This window comes from Opisthocomus hoazin, chromosome 10 (genome assembly GCF_030867145.1).
Source record: "Opisthocomus hoazin isolate bOpiHoa1 chromosome 10, bOpiHoa1.hap1, whole genome shotgun sequence".
NCBI classification, from domain to species: Eukaryota; Metazoa; Chordata; class Aves; order Opisthocomiformes; family Opisthocomidae; genus Opisthocomus; species Opisthocomus hoazin.
In genome coordinates, this window is record NC_134423.1 from 29,502,110 (window position 1) to 29,524,984 (window position 22,875).

General features: G+C 40.9%; 1 protein-coding gene across 3 annotated transcripts; it reads left to right on the top strand.

Annotated features, from left to right (window-relative positions):
- The first annotated feature begins 755 nt into the window (after positions 1-755).
- CLPX (caseinolytic mitochondrial matrix peptidase chaperone subunit X) lies at positions 756-22,840 on the top strand. Of its 3 annotated transcripts, none has more exons than XM_075431778.1 (14): positions 756-901; positions 5,075-5,235; positions 6,743-6,860; positions 11,732-11,886; positions 12,740-12,899; positions 14,093-14,134; positions 15,284-15,460; positions 16,331-16,495; positions 16,932-17,020; positions 17,577-17,741; positions 18,556-18,855; positions 19,368-19,460; positions 19,723-19,879; positions 20,956-21,037. In XM_075431778.1, the coding sequence occupies exons 1-13, from the start codon at positions 832-834 to the stop codon at positions 19,831-19,833; spliced, it is 1,806 nt and encodes a 601-aa protein (XP_075287893.1). In that variant the 5' UTR covers positions 756-831; the 3' UTR covers positions 19,834-19,879; positions 20,956-21,037. The 3 variants fall into 3 exon arrangements, with proteins under 3 accessions (XP_075287893.1, XP_075287891.1, XP_075287892.1); XM_075431776.1 differs by having other exon boundaries at positions 757-901; positions 19,723-19,829; positions 20,956-22,840; XM_075431777.1 differs by lacking the exon at positions 14,093-14,134 and having other exon boundaries at positions 757-901; positions 19,723-19,829; positions 20,956-22,840.
- Positions 22,841-22,875: the final 35 nt, after the last annotated feature.

Here is a 22,875-nt window from a genome sequence, read left to right on the forward strand (position 1 = left end):
AGTTTAAAAACAGCGTTCAGCGTTCCCGCTGCGCGTGGCCAAGCGGCACGGTGTGCGTTGTCGGCTGTCGGCGTGCTCTGGTGGCGTTGGATGTGGGGACACTGAGGCTGAGTGAGGAGAGCCACAGGGGATGCGTTCCTGTCTGTGAGCCGTTCTTCTAAAGACCAGTTGTGCTCAATTAGCTTTGTTTAATTGGTACCTGAGGAACAGGATTTGAAGCTGAGCTCCATGAAGTACCTCTAAAGGATACATTCCACTAGATTATATATATATATATATTTGTACAAAACGTCATGCCCTGGCTGAAGATCGCCCCGTGACACAAGGCATCGTGACCACCTCTCCCGAACTTGCTTCATTTTGCTTAAAAGTCTTAAAACCTGCTGTTTCGGTTTGATTTTTCACAGAAGGCTTTTTAAAAAATTATTTCTGGATCCGAGGGAAATATTTCTCTCACGTTGTATGTAGGGAGCGGAGCCAGAAGGCGGGAATCGCCTGAAATAACCTGTGTGGAAGGGGTACGGAGGGGCTGCCGCTGCCCTGACTACATTTCCCGTGATGCAACGCGGCAGGGCCAGGGCTGTTGCTTCCCCTCCCTCAGGACTACATCTCCCATGAGACCTCGCGCGGCTGTCGGGAGGGCGGTGTGCGCGGCGCCCCCCGCGCTGCCCTCTGGGAGCGGTAGTCCGCGGGGTGTGCGCGGTGACGGCGGGCGGCGGCGCGCTGCCGTCACTGAGGCGGCGCCGGGCGGGGGAGCGGGTGTTGCCGGCGCCAGCGAGGCCTACTCGGCGGCGGCGGGGGGGGGGAGCGGGCCGGGCCCGCGGCCGCACCATGTCCGCCTGCCACAGCTGCGCCGCCGCCGCCCGCCTCCTGGGCTCCACGCTGCCCTCCGCCCGGAGAGGTAATCGCCGTCCCGTCTACCCCCGCCGCGGCCCGGCCCGCCGCCGCTGGGCCCTCCGCCCCCGGGGCCCTCTTCCGCCTCCCTGAGGGGGAGCCCTGTTGCCGCTGGCCGCCTCAGGGCTGTCACCGCTCCGGGGGGTCCCGGCAGGGAGAGGGGGCCACCGCGCTGCGAGAAGGGCTGCGGTCAGGCGGCCGCTGGCGGCTGCGGCCTGGGCTCCGTGGTGGTTTTGGGGGTTTTGTTGTGTTTTTCGTTCTTTCGCCGGTGTCGCCGTGGGCGGTGCGAGGGGACGACCGGTGGCGTGTGGGACTGAGGGCACTGTTCCACGGTGTGAAGCTCTGCAAAACGAGCCCGCACCGGGATAGCTTTTGGGAAACGTAACGCCGGAATGGAGCGTGTTTCCACGGGAGTCGTCCAGTGTGTGTTACCCTGCAGTGCTTAATTAGCTGGCTGATTAAAAGCCTGCCTGTTTTACGACGTCAGCTTGGAATATTGCTCGTAGAGACTTGGCCTCAGTGAGCAAAAAGTCATTCTTTCCAACTCGGTAAAAGGGCGAGGCTGTGCTGACCACTTACTGGGAGCTGAAGTGGAGGAAGGCTGTTACTTTTCTTACTGCTTCTGTCCTTTTCGTGGCGTTTTCCTGAGCAGTGAGAGTTGACACAGTATGTGACAGGCAGACCACCCCCAAATTGTGCTGAAAATCTCTACTGCTGCCACGTTTGCAACAGGGTTTTGAATGATTGTACCCTCAGCAATAGCCCGACGAGTCAGAGATGATTTATTGCCTTCAAGAGGTGCGTTAACTCACTGCAGTTGGCTTTAAGTTTACATCTCTGACATCGCCTGTGCTGAAAGATTGAAGCTGGTATTTTGAACTCCAGCCTGTCTGGCCTCATGTAAACCCACTGAAACAGTAAGCTGTAGAGCAAGTAATATTCTGAATTGACTTCAGAATTATCTTATTTTAAAATTTATATATATTTTTTTGTCAGAACTAAGATATCCCTTTTAAGGGATATGTAAAAGAAAAATGAGACTAAAACACAGAGTAAGAAGATTATTTATGCATCAGCTTTCTATGAAAGTTCTTTAAAAGAAAAAAAATAAATCTTGTTTTAGTGCATTGTTGTTGTTGTTGCAATAGATTAGGTCTTCTGCCAGGTACTTTGTTTGCTGTCGCTCATTGGTACAAACTTGAGAGTATTCGGAGTGCGTGGGTCAGTCTAGTCGATCAGGTGTTGTGTGGGACAGAGAGGAGACTCCTCTCTTGTCAGTCTCCCTGGCACTTCCTTGGCAATAGATTCTTCCGGGATATTTGAGGCTTGGCCCACAAGTCAGTATTTCTTTCCTCAACTATCAATTAAAGGTTAATAAGGTGTAAAGGAGCCTCCCATTATTTCTTAACGCGCTAATCTGAACACCCTGGATAGATGCCATTGCTGCCACCAACATGCTTGTGTTAGGTAAACGTCCTTTAAATTTACTGTTTCAAAGAAGCACGCGGGCCCTGACCACCGGTTGTGTGCGTGAGCGAACACTGCTGTGCTAGCCAGCGCCTGCATATTTCAACGTTCGTCAGGATCTGGATCATTCAGTGGAGGTTGCCAGGTGTTGGGCTGGAATGTTCATTTCTTCTGAAAAAATCTGCCTCTGGCCTTGTTTATGCCAGAAAGCAGTTGTGATAACTTCCTCCCTCCTTCATTCTTTAACTGTACAGTGATGTCTTGTCAAAAAAATATTGCTCAGGCCTCGTGATAAGCACAGGGACAAGGCTTTTTGTGTGTAGCCACCAGCTGATGTAGCAGAAATTAAATTTATTTTTTTTTCTGATTTAGCCTATCTGCACCCTTTAGAGTTCAGCACGTGTGGCAGGCTGAGTTTAATGTTCCCAAAAGGTTGGCCAGCGAAGACTTTTGTGAGAGTGAATTTAACAGCAACAAAAGCGTCGTGGTGTGGGTGGAATGCTGCTGGCTGGCCTGGATCTGCTGCCAGTGTCCTGTCAAACACTGGAGGCGAAGCCCCGCAGCTGCGGTTTCTGATCAATTGATGGGCACAGTCGGTAACTGGCACTTACCAGCTCCGTACTCGGCACTGTGTATAGTTTCATAGTTCATCCCATACAGTTTTCAGTACGTTTTCTACGTCACGGGGGCACTCTGAATTAAAACCTGTGATCTGTAGTCCTCACGCAGTGCTTAGTGGTAAAATAAGTGAGTTTCTGTATTAGTGCTCCGTCCTTTCTCCGTAGGCCAAATCTCTCGTTACTGCAGGAGAGATGTGGGATGCTGGGCTTTGGTCAGGGGAAGTGGTTTGGTTTTTTGTTTTTTTTAAGGGGTCCTGTCTCAGTTCTCTTTAGAAGCGGTAACCCAAATCTCAGCAAAGGAACCGTTAATGAGGAATAAGCCCCCAAGACAGGGAATTAATGCAAAACAGCTATTACATTATAAATGCTCACTGACAAGTGCTGCTGGCTCTCATCGTCTTCAGAGTTCTCTGTGAAGATTCAGTTGAAAGGACACAACTGCTTGTAAAAGTGAGGCAGTATTTTTAAGTTTACTGAGCTGTTTTCGTAGTTTATCCTCTGTAATCTAAAGCGTTTTGCTATGTTGCAGTGACACTTAGCAAAGGAATTTAAATTTGGAGAGAATGTTGATCGTTAGTCCTCCCTCATTTCTGCAGACAGAAGTAATGCTGTTACAGATTTTTAAAAGATTGTATTTTTAGTCATGTTAACAGTAAATCATCTTCAAGTTCAGGAATCTATCTTAATAAAAACATCACATATCATCATATAACAGCATATAAATAAAACAACTTTGAATCTCATGTGATGCTGCGTTCTCGGTTGTGACTTTGCAAAAGCCTGTGAGAGTTTTCCTGGTTAATTTAGGTTTGTCCATAATGCTTTTCTTCTTTTTTTTTCTGTTTTCCTGTGATAGTAGCAAGGTGATTTTTTTAAATGTCCTCTTTCAGCTAAGATTCCAAGTCTTAGTTGTGATTGTTACCTCTTTCAGAGCAAAGGAACCATACTCCTCTTGCCATTCTTATTGTTTTTGTTCTTTTTTTAGAAGAGTTGGAGTTTTCTGTATGATCCGCTCATCTCTTTAATAGTAAACCCATGTATTATCAGCAAGTTTTTAACTGTCATTGTTGCTATATAGCTGTTCTGTTTTCTTATCAAAAGAGCAAGTGAGAAATTTGTCTCTTCAATTGAGACGGGATATGGATTCCAGGCTCGTGTCTGTGGTGAGAGATGTTGCAATCACAAGGACAACAGATGTTGATTCACATCATACCTAATCATGAAACGTAATCCTACCCGCTGTTGCAAGAGGAGGAAGAGGCTGTTTAGTTTCTCAATAAGTTTTTTTCCACGTTGGCAATAAGCTATTTCAAGAAAATTAAGATTGAATTTACCTGTGCCTGTCAGCACGTGCCCAATACGACACAACCTTTTAGTTTTCCTCAGGACAACTTGTTTTCTTGTCAAACTTTACCTCGGATTCCTGGAAACTGGTTTTCAGTAGAATTCACAAGTGAAAGCCAAATCCAGACGTGCAGTCCGTGAGTCTGAGACGCTTCTTTGGTAACGTTTGCGTAAGAAGGAGACACTTCAAAGGTCTCTCTCTTACTTCAGGGGATGAATTATTTCACAATAAGCGCTGGTTGTAGATGGTATTTATTGTTCTGAGGAGCAGTTTCGTAACTGGGATGTTCCCTGTTTCATGACACGAGGAGATTCTCAGCTGTGTGATGTTAGAGGACATGGAATTACTTTTGGGTCAATTTTGGACAATCTAGGCAGCTTTTAATGAGATGAACATTTAGGTGGTGAAAAGAATTTGTTTTGGATAACTGAAATTTGGATGTTCGGAGTTGAGTCCCTTTGCTGAAACCTTTGAGCTGCATTTAATGTGAATCGGTTCTGGGGTTTGGTGGCGTCGGGACCAGAACTAGAGTATTTCTAATAGACATGCAGAATTTGGGTACTTAACATATACAGAAAGATTTAATTTTGAATATATTACACCTATGAAAACGTTGGTTTGGTTCTTATGCATTGCAGTCGGATTCTGATGAGGTAGCTCTATTACCTGACCGCAGTATCACCAAAATTTTCCCAACAGTGTAATGGTTCATGAAATCTTTTATTTTCATGTTTTTGTTTGTTTTTAGGTATTACTTGTGGTCGCACGCGCATCCCTGTCTTAGGAAAACTTGGGACTTTTGAGACTTGTTCCCTAAGGCGAATTCCTCTTAGAAACTTTTCGGAAACACCAGCGTATTTTGCTTCAAAGGACGGTGCAAGCAAGGATGGTCCTGGAGACGGAGGCAAGGTAATCTCCATGCGTTAGGTTTTTCAGAAGGTTTTTAGAAAGCTTCTTAAATGTTTTCAGATTTTTCCTTACTTATAAAAAGTTCAAGAAGATTCTAATTTTTAACTCTTTACAGTTCTGATCCTTCAAATTGCTACAACTGACAGTGAAGGAAAAAAAAAAGGTGTTATGAATTTGTTAGCAGACAAACCTTACAAACATCCCATAATACTTTTCCCAGTTTTAGAAATCCTTTTGCCTAGTGTAAAGGGGCACTTGAAAACTTTGTAGAATGTTACAAATCTACAACAGGCTTCAGGGTCTCAGGAAAGAGTAGCAATCAGAACTATTCTTCAAAAGCCTGCTACTCCCAAGTAGACTTTTTAAAGTAAGTACGTTTCAAAATGTTTTTGGTTTTGGTGCTGATTTGATAGTTGTATTAAGCAAGGCAAGTTTGTGAGGAGACTAGCTTTATTCTTGTTAGTGAATTATAATCTATTTCCATCCTAGTCTTTCTCTATAATTACAGTTAATAAACAGCTTCTTGAGATAAATGATTACCTCAATAAAACTGCTCTTTAGTCAGCAGATAGGATTTTGAGAGTTCACAGGCAATAGCTTTACCTTAGTGTGGCGTGTTGTGACAGCTGAGGAACTGTCCAGACGATGCAGGTGTGTTCTGAAGGTTTAGATTAAACTTTTTTAAAAAATAAAGAAGGAAGACAAAAATTTTTAATGCTCTTTTTTTTTTTTTTCTCGAGTAGGGTTTCAAGAGGAAATGAGCAGGCAAGCAAGGTTTGAAAAAAGTGGGGAACTGTCTTAGAAAAGGGAAGAGACATCTTTGCTGTTTCCTAAAATCTAATAGCTTTTATTGTTAATCAAAGTACAAAGGTGTAGAATGGGTATAGAGTTAAAAAATGTTAACCTTGAACACCACTAAACAGGGTAACACAAAGAAAGTCAAGTAGGTCTCTGTCAGGGAAGTCAGCCTTAGAAGTAAAAAAATAAAGTATTTCCAAGCAGTTTCTGAGATGCTTGTTTTGTAGGCCGTATCTACCCTGCAGCCATCTGCCCGCATAGCTCCATCTGCCAAGGACATGAGGAGAGCTGTGGCTTCAGAAACCTTTAGAATCAACACAGTTGCGAAAACGAAATTACTCTCTCTATAAGTATGGTTTGTGTTCTTCTCTGGGGTTAGAATAAATTACATTGAAATATACTATTAAAACATTTTTGGCAGAGTTTAGCTTGTTACTGTTCTAGTGCCAGTCAGGCAGTTCTGACGTAGATATAGGACACCTCTTCCATGGGCACCCAAAACTGGCAGACCTGGGAAGCAAAGATGAGTGTGCACTTCAAAATGTTGTGTTGCTCGTAAGTTTTCAAAGCCTTTAAGAAATCCTGACAGCAGTAATTTTGTCATTCAGCTATTGCAATATTCACATTACCGGATTCCATAGACACACTGCTAAGTGCCTAACGTAATGGCGCCATTGTTTGGGGGTAACTGTCTGGAAATCTTTTTTAGAAGTCTGTTGGCGAGGGCGGTGGTAAGAAGTCAAGCGCTGGAAGCTCTGGGAAAGGAGGGAACCAGCTGCGCTGCCCAAAGTGTGGTGACTTGTGCACACACGTGGAGACCTTTGTCTGTAAGTTTTAATAAATTCTTTCGTTTATGTATAGCTACAGATGTGCTTGTATTTGTGATCTAATGTAGTCCTGATAGCTAAGTTTTAGCCTACGTAATTCTACAATGGCAGAAACTTTGTTGTGCTTAATTTGACCATGTTGGCATCAGCACGTATTGTCTGTGTGGATATTAAAATAGTTGGTTACGTTTTATGCATAAACAACACAGCTTTAACTACTGATACTTCTTTCTGTCCATTATATATACGTATGTTTGTAATGTCTGTCCTTTTTTTGCTAAAGAGTAAAACTTTAATCCTGCATGTACTATAACCAAAGTGCTTATCCAGCAGAGGAATAAGTAGGTGACAGATGGCTTACTGGAATGGTGTTCTGTGGTGATGTCAGGGTCATAACATATTCCAAATAGGAGGCAGGAAGGTCTAAATAGAAAATCCTCAAAGTATCAGATGCCTGGTGTCCAGCAAGAATAGCAACCTTTCTTTGAAGGACAGTCCAAATTAATACCAATTATGCTTTAGGTTCTATCAGACTTGAAGACATTTCTCCTTATTTCTGCGCTAATGAGACCAACCTAGAAAATAGTTGTCAGAAAGCAAACACCCGTTGTCAGGGGCTCAGGGAGGAAGTATCAAGTGATAATCAGACTGGTGCACTAAGAAGCTTAAGAAGAGGTCAGCATAAACTTGTTCAACAGTTGTTAATATCACAGCTGGTGAAAATAATGAGCGGATGTGCTATTATTTGCTGCTGCTTATATGAAATACTGTTTAATAAAAATGATGAAACATCATGGATCACAAGACAATTCTATAATCACAATTTATATATGTTAGATAAGAGGATTGGTCCTCAGCTACTATTTTTTTTCCAGAAATAATAAGTCCTTTTTTTTAGTTGTTTGAAACTATAGGCAACAAGGTTTTCTGAAAAATCTGGCAGTAGCTGAGGACACTAGAAACACAGTCCCTGTGGTGTTCAGTATGTTGGCCTCTCCCTGGACTAGGTGTGGTTGAAAACAGTGGAAGGATTTGTAACCTTGTTTACCTTCTTATCAAGTGATTCATGAGTAGACAGAGACATGTTGAACCTCTCTCACTTCACTGGTGTGTTTGCTCCCCTTGTTACTGGAGTTTGTGCTTTTATCTGGAAATACCGTTGAAGCGTTGCCGCAGAGTAGAACAATCACTGGGTGTCCCTGGAAAGCAGAGGTGTGATTTGGTATATTGTCAGTGTCACTAGGAATCTGTAAGTGTGTCTGAAGACTTTCTTAGGAAGAGGATTCACTCGTACTAACGTTATGGCAGGAAATGTCTGGTATATGCAGTCTCAACTTCACAAGTAGTGCCACTGCGTGTGCATCGTGGTGGCAGGATGGCACAGGTACTGTAAGCAACTTGGGACTGGAAGCCCCCTTCGCACTTACAAAAACAGTGTTGCAGCTGGTCAGATTTGTCAGAAGCTTGAAAGTCAAACTACAAGGTAAAGTCTGCTTGTGAATAATTGAATGTGCCTGCTTTTCTCACCCTTGCATATTCTACTGTGAGGCTTTAGGATTTTACAGCCTTGGAGTCCGTTGCTAGTTCAAACTAAGCACGGCGTCACCCAATAGTGGGAGTAGAGTGGGCTTTTTTTGTTCATCTTGAGAACAGCAGTTGTCAATTTTCTAACTTAAAAACATTAAACCAAAGATTGTAATTGCTCTAATTTCTCAGCAACTCCTGTGAGTCATGGTCAAGTTTTCTCTGGACCTGTGTCTTACTGGTTTAGGCTGTTAATTTGAGCACACTGCTTCCCAGCCAAACTGTAGAATATAAAGAGGCTGGAAAACGCAAGAGCTAAGTTCTAGTTATCTTAAAAAAGATTTTACAAATGAAAACAAAAACTAAGAAAAAAAATAATATCTGTTCTATTAAACATACTGTAACTTGATTTTTTCCGTTAAGTCTTTCATGTTGCTTAGTCAGGAAAAATGGTGGATTCACTCAGTTCTGGTTTGAATTATGGAACTGCAGAGCCTTAAGTAAATATCTAAAGCCAAAGGAAAATAGGCAATTAACATTTGTTTTGGCTTTTAAATATTAGATTTTCTTAGTTGTTTTGAGAGAAGTAGGCAAAGAAAATACTGAACAAAAGCCATGTTTATTAGTAAATTAATTGCCATTGACTGGCAGTGTGACAGGCTATTTGTCCAGTGGAGTTTGTTATTAACGGGGCTTCATTTTGCATCCACAAATCTTGCACAAGGATTTGCCCTGGCAATGGGTTTCCCATAATTAACAATTAAGGAAGAATATGACATGAACCAAAAGGAATTTTGCTTTGACACACTCTCTCAGCAGTTCCTGTATTGTTTTGGGTGGTGAGACTCTGTAAGGAGAGTTTTGTGATCAGTGAAAGAAGAGGTGGGCCTCAGACGCAGTGAAATCCTGTAGCTATCAACCTGCTTGGCGTAAGAAGCCTTACCTAAGCGCTGCTTTTACTGTCTGCACCTGATGCTCTCAGGTAGGCTCCCATCCTCCGAAACAAGACTTCCCTGCTGCTGTATGTACTTAATAGGCAAGAAGCTTCCCTGCACTCTTTTTCCTGATATCTTCTTACCTTATAGCAGGTTAATAGTAGCCCATTAGCTCAACCCTACAACTGTTTTTAAGATTAATCCTCTGATTGTTTTGGCTTCCTGTACACATTGTAAAAACCCAGCCTGTCTCTTTGATGAGGTCAGCTCGTGTGGACTTTAGAAATCCCTTTGCAAATGTGGGCTTTGTGGTAACATTGCCTGAATCAAAAACAATGCCTGACTTGCATTTTACCACACTGTAAATATTTGCAGACATCTTAGTGATGGTGAGGTAATTTGACATGAAGGCTCTTTGCCGTGCTGTTACTGTGTTTGCTAAAATAACGTCTGAAAACATGCCAGTGTTTAAGGATAGCAGAGTTCCTTGCAATTTTGAATGCTCACTTTTAGGGAGATAGCAGTACTTAAACTTGGTTTCCTAGCATTTCAGCGCAAACTTCTCAATGTTTTTTTGTTCTGTTAAAACTCATATTGGTGACTTTTTCCTGGAGTGCTGAGTAGATGATGGAATCTGGCTGGTTTCACAGCTGTGTTTTGATAACAGTCTCCTCCCCACGGTGGCCTGTACACCAAAGTTTCTCTGTAACCAGGGACCCGATTGGTCTTGCTGAAAATTAGGAAGATCTCTAATAACCTTCCTCTGTGCTGCTTGGAGTAGTTGATAAAAGTGTACTCTGCACAGTATTTTTTTTCAGTGAATGATGTTTTAAAGATGCACAATAGTTTTCTTACAGCCTGCTCTTGATTTGCTGGTTTTTTAACCATTCCTGTGGCTCTATAAAGGGGGCAATATTCTTGTGGCTGTTCTGTCCCAGTAAAGCTGACTGTTAGCATTGCATAAGGAAGGACAACAGCCCCGTGGCACTGTAGTCGTTAAGCATATCAGAGGTGTTTTGAGTGAACATTTGGAGAAAGTTTGGAGTTTTTTCCCCCCACTATTGTTGCTAAATAACAGTTAACGTAAGAGGGATGGGCATGCAAGTGTTCTCCCTTGCATTCCCATCAGGCTGGTAACAGCAATTTGGACTGTTGCCAGGAGAGCTTTCCAGCTGTTCTGGCAAATTTTGTTTGGAGTAGAGTTAATAAAGCTGTGATGGTCGCTGTATAATGTGCTACATTGTTAAAATAATCTGCTGCTCTGTCTTACACAGTTGTAAGGTGTGTTTAATATTAAAAATAGAACCCCACTCCTCTTTTGCTGATGCCAGCTCTATAGGAGGCAACAAGTTATAAATAAGTAGCTTGTTTCTTGCTGGAGGCTGTTAGTAAAATCAGCTAGTACTACAGTGTTCAAGTCGTTTTCTAAAAACTTGTTACGATTTCAGAAGTTTTCACATTGAAGTTTCTCACGTGGTTGTTTTTTTACATTTACTTTACTTAATTTAATACATTTACTAATATATTTACTTTAAACCAGTCCTATTGCATATGATTTGCATTTAGTAGCATAGCGATGTGGTCAGAAAAGATCTATTTTGAATTACAAATTTATTCTTCTGTCTGTTTCTGATTATTTCAACTTTGCTTTTCCAGAGGGAAAAAAAAATAGTACAAGTTCTAGTTTGCAGGCTTCTGAAACCAGTCTTTGCAGATAACAGGATTTATTGAGACATGGTTTGCAAAGTCAGTGGTAGGAGGGTTTGGCTTTTGGAATTTGAAAGAAATTTGTTCTACTCTGGACATTAAAAATAAATAAGCAAAAGATCTTGCAAAACCTCAAAGTCCTGATCATCTGTTGCATACCACAGCTGCCTCTTGTTGGGGTGACCCCTTCGTGTGACCCCTGAGCTTCGGTGACTCGAGTGTGCTCCGTAGCGTTCCGCAGAGAGCGGGAGCTGGCACAGCTGTCCTTTCCTGAACCTGCTGCACGTGATCTCTGCTGTGGTAGATCGCTTCCCTGCACTTTGGAGTGGTCTGTCCCTAGCACAATTTTTTTTTTGCCTGCTAGTTTGTCATAGAAGCCCTCATTAATTTTGCATTGCTCTGAGATGCACGGTTTCCTCTTCCAAGTGTAGTGCTACTGAATATGTACAAAATAGATTCTTGCTTTTTAATACCTTGTTTAGTTGCTGCCCCTCATTGTGACTTTTTGGACAAATTGCATTCCCTCTGTGTCAGATTTCATAGTCCCAATAAATGCTTTTAATGCTTGGAAGAGGAAGTGTTGTGTAAACACAGAGGCGACTGTGCTGTCTTACAGGTGCTTGTCCTGTGTATGACAAGCTCAGGCAGTTGAAGGAATGCTGTCTGAGCAATTCCTTTTACCGTTTTGTTTTACTTTTTCTGCAGCTTCCACCCGTTTTGTGAAGTGTGAGAAGTGTCACCACTTTTTTGTTGTACTGTCAGAGGCAGACACAAAAAAGAGCATCATTAAAGAGCCCGAGTCAGCAGCAGAAGCTGTGAAATTGGCATTCCAGCAGAAGCCGCCGCCTCCACCAAAAAAGGTATGGTTCTTAATGTCAGCCCAGTGTTTCCTTGTGTTACAGTGTGGTGAAATGCTTTGCTTCTTGATCTGCATCAGGTGTGTAACGGTCTACTGTGACAGAGCAACAGACAGTAAAGACGATTAGCTCCAGATTAAACCTTTGGGAGCTATGTGACCCAGCAGAGCACTGATGAAGGGAACAAGCAGATCCAATGAAAGCAGCTGGGCTTGTTTTCCTCTGCCTTTGTCGTGTGACTGAAGTCCAGTACCTTCATTTTCTCCTTGGGACCCTGAGGCTAACTTCAACCCTCACTAGCCGTAGCATCTTTAATTTCCTGCTATGGCCTCATATTCTGCACTCTTATGTTGGCAGCTTCCTTCTGTAGCTGCAGAACTTTTTATTTGGCCTGTTTCTGGATGCAGAGTGTGGCTGATCAGCTCGTGGCTTGACCCATCTGAAGTCATTTGGTTTCCTGCTCCCGATTAGTGAGGGAGTTTGTTGCATTTCTCAGTTTCTAGTGAACTATAATGGTTTCTGAAGCTGCATGTGGCTCCTGGATAGGCATCTTCTAAGAAATTAAGTATTCTTGAAATTTCTGTTCCTCTTACAAATATGGGTGAAAATTACGATGGGTTTAAATACTGGTAGGATGAGAACTGACAGACACAATACGATTGTGTAAGCCCTATGTTTTTAAGTAAACTTACCAACAGGAATGTATTTTGGGTGTTGGGTTTCAGTTTCTTAGTTCTATAGTGGTTGGTTTAGACCGAAGCCCACCTTTGGCACAATATACTGGTGTGGTTGTTTTTTTCTTTTTTTTGTCTGCAAGGTGGTTTAGAAATGTTGCTGAGATTGAGTTATTTTTCAGATTTATAACTACCTCGACAAATATGTTGTTGGTCAGTGTTTTGCCAAGAAGGTGCTTTCAGTTGCTGTGTACAATCATTACAAGAGAATCTACAATAACATCCCAGCTAACCTGAGACAGCAGGCAGAAGTTGAAAAGCAGGCTTCTTTAACACCGAGAGGTTTGTGTGATGTTTGGTATTTTTCTGGTCAAATAAAGCTTACCGTTTCAGGGCTCCAACTTAAGAAACCTGAGAGAGGTTTTACCTCAACACTAGATGTTCTGTAAGTGGAATGAGCCAAAAGAGTTTCTATTAAATTTAGTTTTCACTCTATGTAAACTTCTGTGATATATTTAAAAGCCGGCGAGAAGGTTTGTGATGCTATGGGTATTGCCTGACATATTACATGGTTAACATTTTTTACTGACACATGTTGTTAGGTATTTTCCTTTAACTTTATAAAGCGAGCTTCCTAAACTTTCCTTTCTAATCTCATTTACTGCTTAACGGTAAATCTGCTGCTTAATCTGCAAGCAACAATGCAGATCCTGAAGATATTTGATGAATAGCTAGCCTTCTAGCCTCGCTTGCTGTGGTTGGCAGCATCTGTTGGTCACCACAGTATTGTTCCATATCTAAGGAGGTGTAGACGGAGTTACTCTTGGCAGTACTCTTGCTACTGAGTAAGTGTGTAGCTATGTTGATCTGATTTATTTTTAGAAGTAGGATTAAGTTACTGTCTCTGATTCAAAGTGTACCTTGCTTTTTTTTTAAGGTGTTTTTTTTCTGTCTTGCAATAAATAGGATGCTAAGCAAACAGAATCTTCTTTGTTTTTTGAATTTGTGTAAAGAAGTATTTAAACTGAGGGGGAAACATTGGTAGGACTGTTCTGATAGTGGTAGGAGAGCAGTTGTGTGCCTAACCTGGCACAGGGAAGTTCCTGACCCTCCACAGGAAGATAGATTGGTGCACACCCAGAGGGACTGGCAGTGAGTGTTTATAACAGATAGTGCTTTGAAATGTGGGAAATCTTACGTGGTAACACTCAGATATAAATGTGAGTATTTAAGGAAGCCTTTTCAAAACAAAATTAGATTATAGCATTTTTCTTCCCCTTCTGTAAGTGGTTTTAAAATGAAGATCTAATCTGAGGTAATAGATTGCTACTGTTTTAAGTAGTAGAAAGCTTGCTGTCATTTTAAAAGCATACAAGTTGGGTTTTGGGTTGACAGCAATAGAAACTAATTCATGTGGGGATTTCTTGTTAGAAATACATTCATACAGAGTGATGAGATGTATTCAGAAGAGGGCAAGAGGTGGAGAATTTATAAGCTTTTATAAACTTTATTACTGTTTTCATCCTCTCTCTTAGAATTAGAGATCAGAAGACGGGAGGATGAGTACAGATTTACAAGTAAGTGAACTCTCTCCTCGTGTCCTCCTCTGCAATATCTACTCTTTTGATGTCAATGTAGAATAGTCTTTAGTGACCACTAGCTGGAAATGCTGGGTAAAATTGTGTTTGCTTTTCTTCTATAAGTAAATTTAATTGATAGCATTGAGGGTGTTTTTAACAGAGGTGACTAGGACTTGACGCTTTATCTAGTTCTAGGTGGAAAACACGTAAATTGTAAAAATCTCTTTTAGGAATTTGGTTAAATAATTATCTGTCCTTAGAATTATTCTCTGTAGACCAAGTGAAATATTTTTTTTTTTTTTTTGACTTAAATCTGAGGTGTGATAATGTTAGTAATGCCATACAAAGTATAATGTGAGGTAGATAATAAAGGAAGTTATGCAACTCTTTTCTGCAAAGTCCTTGTACTCTTAAAAGGCGCTGTTGCCTTGAACCTCAGAATGCCTTTTTTTTTTGGTCTGGGTGATGTCAGTTAAATTTGTTTTCAGTCTGCCGGAATTCTCACTGACTATTGAACTTCTTCCTTAGTCTAGTGTAGGTCAGTTTGCAATCCCAGTTATATCTCTTCAAACCAGTTTTCTTAATCTTCACTTATCTACCCTGTGAGCCAATTAAAACTAGCGCTCTGAACAAAAAGAAAATCCAGCTTGATCTCCACATCCATGTGTAGAGACAAAACCTCGTAACAACTGGACTAAGACAAGTCTTTAAGTCTTGAGAGTAGACCTGTGCATTGCTTTTGTAGTTGTCATAGTATGCCAGTTCTCTCATTGTAGAGGCCAGCAGTTTGGGTTTTTTCTTCTTGGATGTTAAAAAACATATTAAAAATTACAGTTAAAATGAACTAATTTGTAAGGACTGAAAATTTCTCTTGTTTTTGATGTAGAAGAATATTTTTAGACAATCCACTATACCACTGGAAATTTTTTGATATATACAAATAGGTGCTTGTGCAAAAATATGATTGGAACTCCTGGTTTTGTAGTAGTCGTGCCATATTTGTGTAGCAGTCCAATCTGTAAACTTCTGTACGGACAGAGTGAGTTATAGGCTTGCAGAACAAAACCAGAATCAAGCTTTTATTGTGTATTAAGGCAATGGCACACCTTGTCTGTGCTCAAACAGTGCTGTTATTGTTCTCTTCAGAACTACTGCAGATTGCTGGAATCAGTCCACACGGTAATGCTTTAGGAGCATCGATGCAGCAACAAATGAACCAGCAGATACCTCAGGAAAAACGGGGAGGAGAAGTACTAGATTCGCCCAATGATGACATAAAACTTGAAAAAAGTAATATTTTGCTGCTTGGACCAACTGGATCAGGTATACAGCGGCATGTTTTTATAGATATCAGACTTTTCTTAGAATTGATTGTTGATGAGTCATTTTTCTCTTTTATGACTATTCCAATTTGGTGTATAAAAAGCTAAACTGTGAATTCCAATTTTTGTGCTTTTATGCCATGATAACAAGCTGAGCTAAATGTCCTTGAGAAGAAAGGAGGTCTGGTCATGTGGGTTTCTTTTTTTTTTTTTTAATTTAAATGTCTGTGTTGTTTACTGACTGATTAAAAGGTACAAGTTTCACTGAGCTGAAATAAAACGTACTTAAACTTTCTCTGCTCTAGATGGCAAGTTGAGATGCTGTGGTTAGAAAATGTTTTTTCATCTCTGGGACAGATCAGTTATGGGGGGTTAAAAGAGGAATTTGTGTCTTCATAAAAAGTGGGACTGTTTGTGCTGAAGCAATAGCATTTTGCAGACTATTTGGGAGAACATTCACTAAATAATATTTTAATTTTGCTTCTTCCCAACTTCAAAGGAGGAGCAGTGGGACTTTGCACTGCACCCTGAGTGTCTGCAAAGGGCTGCTGACTTATTCAATCTTTTATCTATGCAAGTACATGTATTTTGTTTTTTATATTGTGTGACATTTTATTTGTGATACCGTATGTGTTTCAAGCTGCCTCAAATGTATAGTATTAGTCTAATTCAGCAGTACGGCTTGCCAACACAAAAAACACTGTGCATGAAAACTGGCTTCCTTGGAAAATATTTTTGTATGAATATATGAACATGCTGGCATCATTCAAAATGTCTAATGATGGTAACAATGATCCTGTGGTAAATATTTGGGTTTGTGTGCTCTAGAGAAATGTATGGAAGTTAAAACAGACAGTTTTTATTTTACCAGGTAAAACCTTGCTGGCTCAGACTCTAGCTAAATGCCTAGATGTACCTTTTGCTATCTGTGATTGTACTACCTTGACTCAAGCTGGCTATGTTGGTGAAGACATTGAATCTGTCATCGCGAAACTCCTGCAAGATGCCAACTACAATGTAGAAAAAGCTCAGCAAGGTAAAGGGTTACAGTATGTTTCCTGAGGTTTGTTCATAGACTATGTTAATCTCCCCTCAGCGCTCTAAACTGAGACCACCAGTATTTCTGTAACTTACATTCCTGTTGCATGTACCTGAATTTTAACACTTTAAATCAGAAAGAAGAAGAGAGCTCTAAACGTAGAATCACAGAATAGTAGGGGTTGGAAGGGACCTCTGCGGGTCATCTAGTCCAACCCTCCTGCCGAAGCAGGGTCACCTACAGCAGTAAACATACCTTGTAGTTGTTGTTTTTGTCCATGGTTTTGCTTATGTTCTGTTCATATGTTTTCACAGTCTGCCATATGGAAGTAGAATAGATTGCAGCTATCTTAAATTATGTTCTTCCCCATGTGCAAGTTCTCGCTTCTCTTAAAAAGTGGAGTCTTCCTTAAATCCCTTTTCTGTAACTGCAGGAATTGTTTTTCTGGATGAAGTGGATAAGATTGGCAGCGTTCCTGGTATTCATCAGTTACGGGATGTCGGAGGAGAAGGTGTTCAACAAGTAGGTCTTTCTGTGGGGTGATTTTACTTCGTAAGCAAACAGCCCATCAAGTCTACGTATCATCCTATCATATGTCAAATAGCGTGGAGTGTATAGAGTCATAGTTCTTCGGTTCCTGAACTATTAACCTTTGAAACCCTCATCCTCCTCTTTGCTTTCTTCATTCCAAAAAAAATCTCAGAAGCAACTCAAGACTGCTTCATAGAAACTTCTTAATTGAAAAATGTCTTTGCAGCATTCAGATAGTGAGTTGTGTGACGTAGGCAAGAATAGATAACACTTTCCATTTTGACAAAATTCTTCAAGCAACTCGTTGCTGGATGCAGCTCATAATGTGCATGGGAGACACATTAAAGAAATATTTTTTTTGTCCTTGAATGGAATTGTTTGTAGTATGTGGAAACCTGATTTCTTTATAGACATTTACTGCTACTATAAAGGCATAAGGGATTAAAAATGTAAATACAGCTGTGAAAATAAACACAGTGTGATGTGCCGCCTTACATGATGCTATACAGTGGAATTTTATATTGCTTATTTCTTCTTTCCTTCTTAGGGCTTGTTAAAATTGCTAGAAGGCACGATAGTAAACGTTCCAGAAAAGAACTCTCGTAAACTGCGTGGAGAAACGGTGCAGGTTGACACAACAAACATCCTCTTTGTAGCTTCTGGTGCTTTTAATGGTCTTGACCGAATTATCAGCAGGAGGAAAAATGAAAAAGTGAGTGCATCAGGATGTACTTGAACTGAAAAATTATCTTAATTACTGTTCACAGTACTGACTCCTAAAGGTCTTTCTGTATTTGTAAACCCACTAAGTTTATTTGTAGAGCAGTGGTTTTCCATCTGTTACCTGGGAACCTGAGGTCAAGCCTGAGAAAGGTAGCAAAGGACAAGCCTATTGCTAGTAGGCTTAGGGAGCTTGCAGTGGTCTCCGCTTCCACAGAGCAATTTTTAGCATATGCAAATCGGGGGGGGGGGGGGGGGGGGGAATAGAGGGGGGGTGAAAAAGGCCTTAAAAGTGTTAGTAGAGGACTTGCTGTCCATACTTATGTGATAAACTTTATACATTGTTGTCATGCCCTATGTTACTTAAAAACACAATATGTGAAACAGTTACAGCAATTATAACAGGGTTTCTTGCAGTTGCAGTGTACCAAGTATGAAACTGAGAAAAAGCTTTTTTTCTAGTGATATCCATTCTTGTATGCATGTGCTTCACTTCTGAAGAGCCCTTTTTAGTGTCACTGGTATTTGTAAACTTAACAGGACACTGCTAACTTTTTTTTAATTTTAAGAAAAAACTTACTCAGTCTGGTGTGTGGATACCTTACTGAGGGAATGAAATGTTACAAGAAATTGATTGTGTGCAAGGCATCCAATTTTACTATAAGTGATTTCTTGAGCTTGAATTAATACGTAATGACATAATCAGTCACTCCAGATTTTTTTTTTATGCACATGAAACATGATTTAGTTACATAAAGAAAACTTAACTATTACAGTTCTGTAAGCATAATGCATTTGTTTTGCAGTATCTAGGGTTTGGGACACCAGCTAATATGGGAAAAGGCAGAAGGGCTGCAGCAGCAGCTGATCTTGCAAACATAAGTGGAGAGTCCGATCCACATGAAGATATTGAAGAGAAGGATCGCTTGCTGCGTCATGTGGAAGCCAGAGATCTCATTGAGTTTGGCATGATTCCCGAGTTCGTGGGACGTTTGCCCGTTGTGGTTCCTCTGCACAGCCTAGATGAGAAAACCCTTGTACGGATTCTTACTGAGCCACGAAATGCTGTGGTTCCTCAGTACCAGGCACTATTCAGCATGGATAAGGTTTGAAGTTTTATTTGTTGACTCTTCAATATTCTTATTGATAAATATAGTGTTAAAGAGATCTAAAGTATGAGTTGAAATCACTTCTTTCCCTCTATGTGTTTCACCTCCCCACTCTGAAAAAAGTGAGATAAATTGTTAAAACCTGGCTGATTTAGATTGGGTAATTGTCCTTGTGGGGCAAGTAATCAGGGAGTAGTTGGGCTGCTCTTCATGTTAACGTTCAAATGAAGACCCGTGACCTTGCCTAATAGGCATGGAGAGCTACGTCATGTACAGTAGAGGTACTTACAGTAGTTGTAAGTAAAGGGACGTAGTCCATACCGGTAGCGTTAGTCAAAAACGAAGTGTACCTGAAGCTTTAGGTATGTAGCTTAAATGTTAAATGTTCTGGTCTGTAACAAGTAAATCGTTACTGTTTGTTATTTGCAGTAACGCTTGCACTGTCACATTAAACTCACTGAGTTATAAAGGAAAGAATTAACTGAACTTACCATTTTTTCTCTATGTAGTGTGAATTGAATGTAACTGAAGATGCACTGAAGGCTATAGCCAGACTGGCCCTGGACAGAAAAACTGGTGCAAGAGGTCTTCGATCTATAATGGTGAGTAAATTCAGTCTCGTACCAAGTAAATGAAGCTAACTACATTTGTGTGTGTGGACCTAATCATGACAATTTTCAGTCAAAACCTCACTTATCTCTGGGTCTTATTTGGATACAGTAAGTCTTTTTCTAAAACTGTGGGTATTTGGTTCTTCCAAGAAAAGCCTCTAGCTCTGCAAATCACTTGCGAACTGTATTGTTATGTAGAAGAGGGCATACAGAAATACTGTGGGGTTTTTTTTCCATGTCTGTTTTCTTGTAGGAAAAGCTGTTGCTGGAGCCCATGTTTGAAGTGCCCAATTCTGACATTGTATGCGTGGAAGTTGACAAAGATGTTGTAGAAGGCAAAAAAGAGCCAGGATACATTAGGTAAAACCATAACGGAAGTGTCAGAACAGACGAGTGGTACAGCGAGCCAGGTATTCTGATGTTTGCTGTAGGAGCAAGCGTATAAACACAAAACCATGCACACAACCCGAAAAGGATCCAATTCTCTGTATACTGTACACAGCTGAATTAGTGCCTGTTCTGTCCTAGAGACTTTGGGTTTGTATTGCTTTAGTTTTTAAACAGAAATTAAAAAATAAAATTATATGTAAAGTTACTTTAAGCCTTTTGTGTATGTGTATACCTGTAGAAATAGAAGTAAAGTATAAGCATCGTAAGTTAACAGTAAAAATCTGAAGTTTGTGACTGTACTGAAGTTTCTGAATAAGACCTTTTTCCTTTCTCCTTCTACTTTCTACTACTGAGGGTTTTTTTTTTGTTTAAGCAAGCTCCAGGCTGCTGCAGTTTTCTTTTGTATAGCTCTTGCAGCAGTGGAGAGCCACAGAGGCACATCTATGGATTTGCTGAACTTGTGTTAAAATTATCAATTTAACATTGTGAAGATTGTATTATGGTAATGATATGGTGGAATGCTTAAAGCAATCTGGGTTTAAAAAAAAATTAATCTTAATTTTTGGTGAACAGAGGATGGAGTTGAGAGGGAGTGGGTCAGGTTAAAAACACAGGTCTGAAATTTAGGAACTCTGACTTGGTTTCTACCTCAACAACTTTTTTGAGTGACTTTCTCCACTGAGATACATGCCTTGTATTCGTCTGCACCTGCTGAAGCTTGGCTTGGCACACCTGGTGTCTCCAAGGGAATGGCTGGGCTGGAAAGGGATCGCTCCTACAGCGATGGTTGCTTTAAGGGATTTTGTAGAGCACCAGCACCCATGTTTGCTGAAAATGCAAAATTTACTAATTAAATCGAATGACTTTACTGAAAATCAAAAAGATAATGAATTCAGTAATGAGGCTGTGTACTGGTGGTAGTGCAGACCTGCACAGCACCATTTTCGGATCAGAGGGTCGTTCAGCAGGTGGATGCTTGTCAGAACGCTTGTCGTTGGGGCGCTTTGCAGGTGACGTGTTTACCAGGAGCTATGGAAACTGTCTCCATTCTTGTCCTCATTTCCTGAAGTATCTGATCAGTTCGTTTTAATTATAGGGCTCCCAGTAAAGACTCATCCGAGGAAGAATACGACTCTGGCGTTGAGGAAGATGGCTGGCCTCGACAAGCAGACGCTGCAAACCATTGAATACTGTCAGAACGCTCACCTGCATAGAGCCCACTTGGTTATTTCCCTACGATTGCCTCTGGCTTCAGTCTGATACTCAAGGCATTGGATCTATCTCGGATATGCTACGTGATGAGGAACTTTATTAGATAAATCAGATCATATATTTTATTGCAACATCACAGTGATTTATTTGATGGACATTGTGTGGACTTGGATGGCATAATGTTCAAATATGAATTGTATATTACACCTGTTCAATTAAAATGTATAGCGAATATAGCAGCACCTGGATTGCTCCAGCTGGAAACTAAGCCAGCAATGCAGGTGCTGCCAATAGTTAGATTTTACAATAATGTTACTCTGCAAATGGGAAATGGAGATTAATAATTAGTGGAGGGTGAATAAACTCTTAGCTCCTCGTAGGACTCGCAGGGGGTTACGTTGAGGTCAGTGTTAGATTTCTGCTGGTGTTTGGAACCCGGCAGGCGCTGGAGTGATTTGTTACATGGGTGGGGAAGGAAGCCCTGGCGACAGAGGAGTTTGGGAAAACGGGGACACACTTTATGACACTGCTGGGAGATTTGGCTAAAATGCGACACTAGCTTGTTACAGTAATTTGAATGCAATATCAAATAATATCCTTTCCTTCACCTCTCCGTTAGGAGCGAGCTTCGGTCACCTTGAATACTGTGAAAGAAGGTGAAGTCAGTAATTGGCTAATTTTTCCAGAAGGGTAAACAGGATTTCTAGGAAGCGGTAAGCCATCTGAATTTGGACGAGAAGTCGGCATAAATTTTTAAATATTAATGTTCTAATATAGTACATTTTGTTTAACGTATTGGAACTATCATGCATCAATTTTTTGGTGCCAGGTATTTGCCCAACCTATCTTATAATGTTAAGAGATGAAAGAAGTAAATGTATAATATTTTTGATGTAATCGTTAGTGATTGTTCACATGACTCAGTGCTTTTTAAGTTATACGCTCAAAGGCTAGCATTGCATCTTGTGGTTTTGTCTTTGATTTTTAGTCTCGCGGCGAAGCAACTCTCCCTCTTCTGTTCTACACCCAAATTAATTCAATCCTTTAGGAAAGTCTTTGTAAAAACACTAAAGGACCTGTACGTTTTTGATTGGTTTCAGGAATTAAAATTGTTGCTTACACCTTTGCTTTGTCCTTCGGTGATACGTGGACTCCAGTTTGACCCACGCTTTTTTCTAAAATTTTAATTCGCGCTCTTTAAATACAGCTTTCATCATTCTTTTAAGTCTAGTGGATGTTTTAGGACAAGCAGGGATACTGCAAACGCCTTGACCCTATGTTTGTTGTTAATTTTTGTCGTGTAAATTTTATGTAATACTTGTCTTACCTAGAAGCAGCGTGACATGCAGTGGTGGCCAGATGCAACAGATACTTCCCTTGGGCTTTCAGGGTGTTTTTCAGGTTAAATGACCTACTAATGGTTCAGAGGAAAAAAAGCTGCGTTTGGAGTTGAGGGTATTTCTAGGAGAGGAGAAGCTTGGTCCCCTCACCGTGGGACTCTGTGGTGAACTATCTGTGCCTGCATCCTCGCTTCCCTTTTTGTAGGGTGAAAAGAATATAACCGCTTTTACTTCTGAATCCTTTAATTCCAATCCTTTTTTAAACGGGTGGAAAACCCAACATTTCAGGCGCAAACTGTTTAACAACTTGGTTTTGAAAGTTGTTTGGAATTCCGTAGCTGAGAACTGTTTTTAAGGAAACAAAATGCCGTGTAACTACAGTTTGTACTTCACCTCTGGCGTTTGAATAAAACAAAGCGATTATTCAAGCAGCGGAGAGTTGTCATCCCTGACGCCATCCCCAG

What these genes read in the sequence shown, in the direction of transcription:
- CLPX (XM_075431776.1), top strand. Translation starts at nt 832, where the DNA reads ATGTCCGCCTGCCACAGCTGCGCCGCCGCCGCCCGCCTCCTGGGCTCC. An exon ending in GGATGAGTACAGATTTACAA is followed by an intron (nt 14,135 to 15,283) that starts GTAAGTGAACTC and finishes TGTTCTCTTCAG; the next exon opens with AACTACTGCAGATTGCTGGA. An exon ending in GCAGGAGGAAAAATGAAAAA is followed by an intron (nt 17,742 to 18,555) that starts GTGAGTGCATCA and finishes TTTGTTTTGCAG; the next exon opens with TATCTAGGGTTTGGGACACC.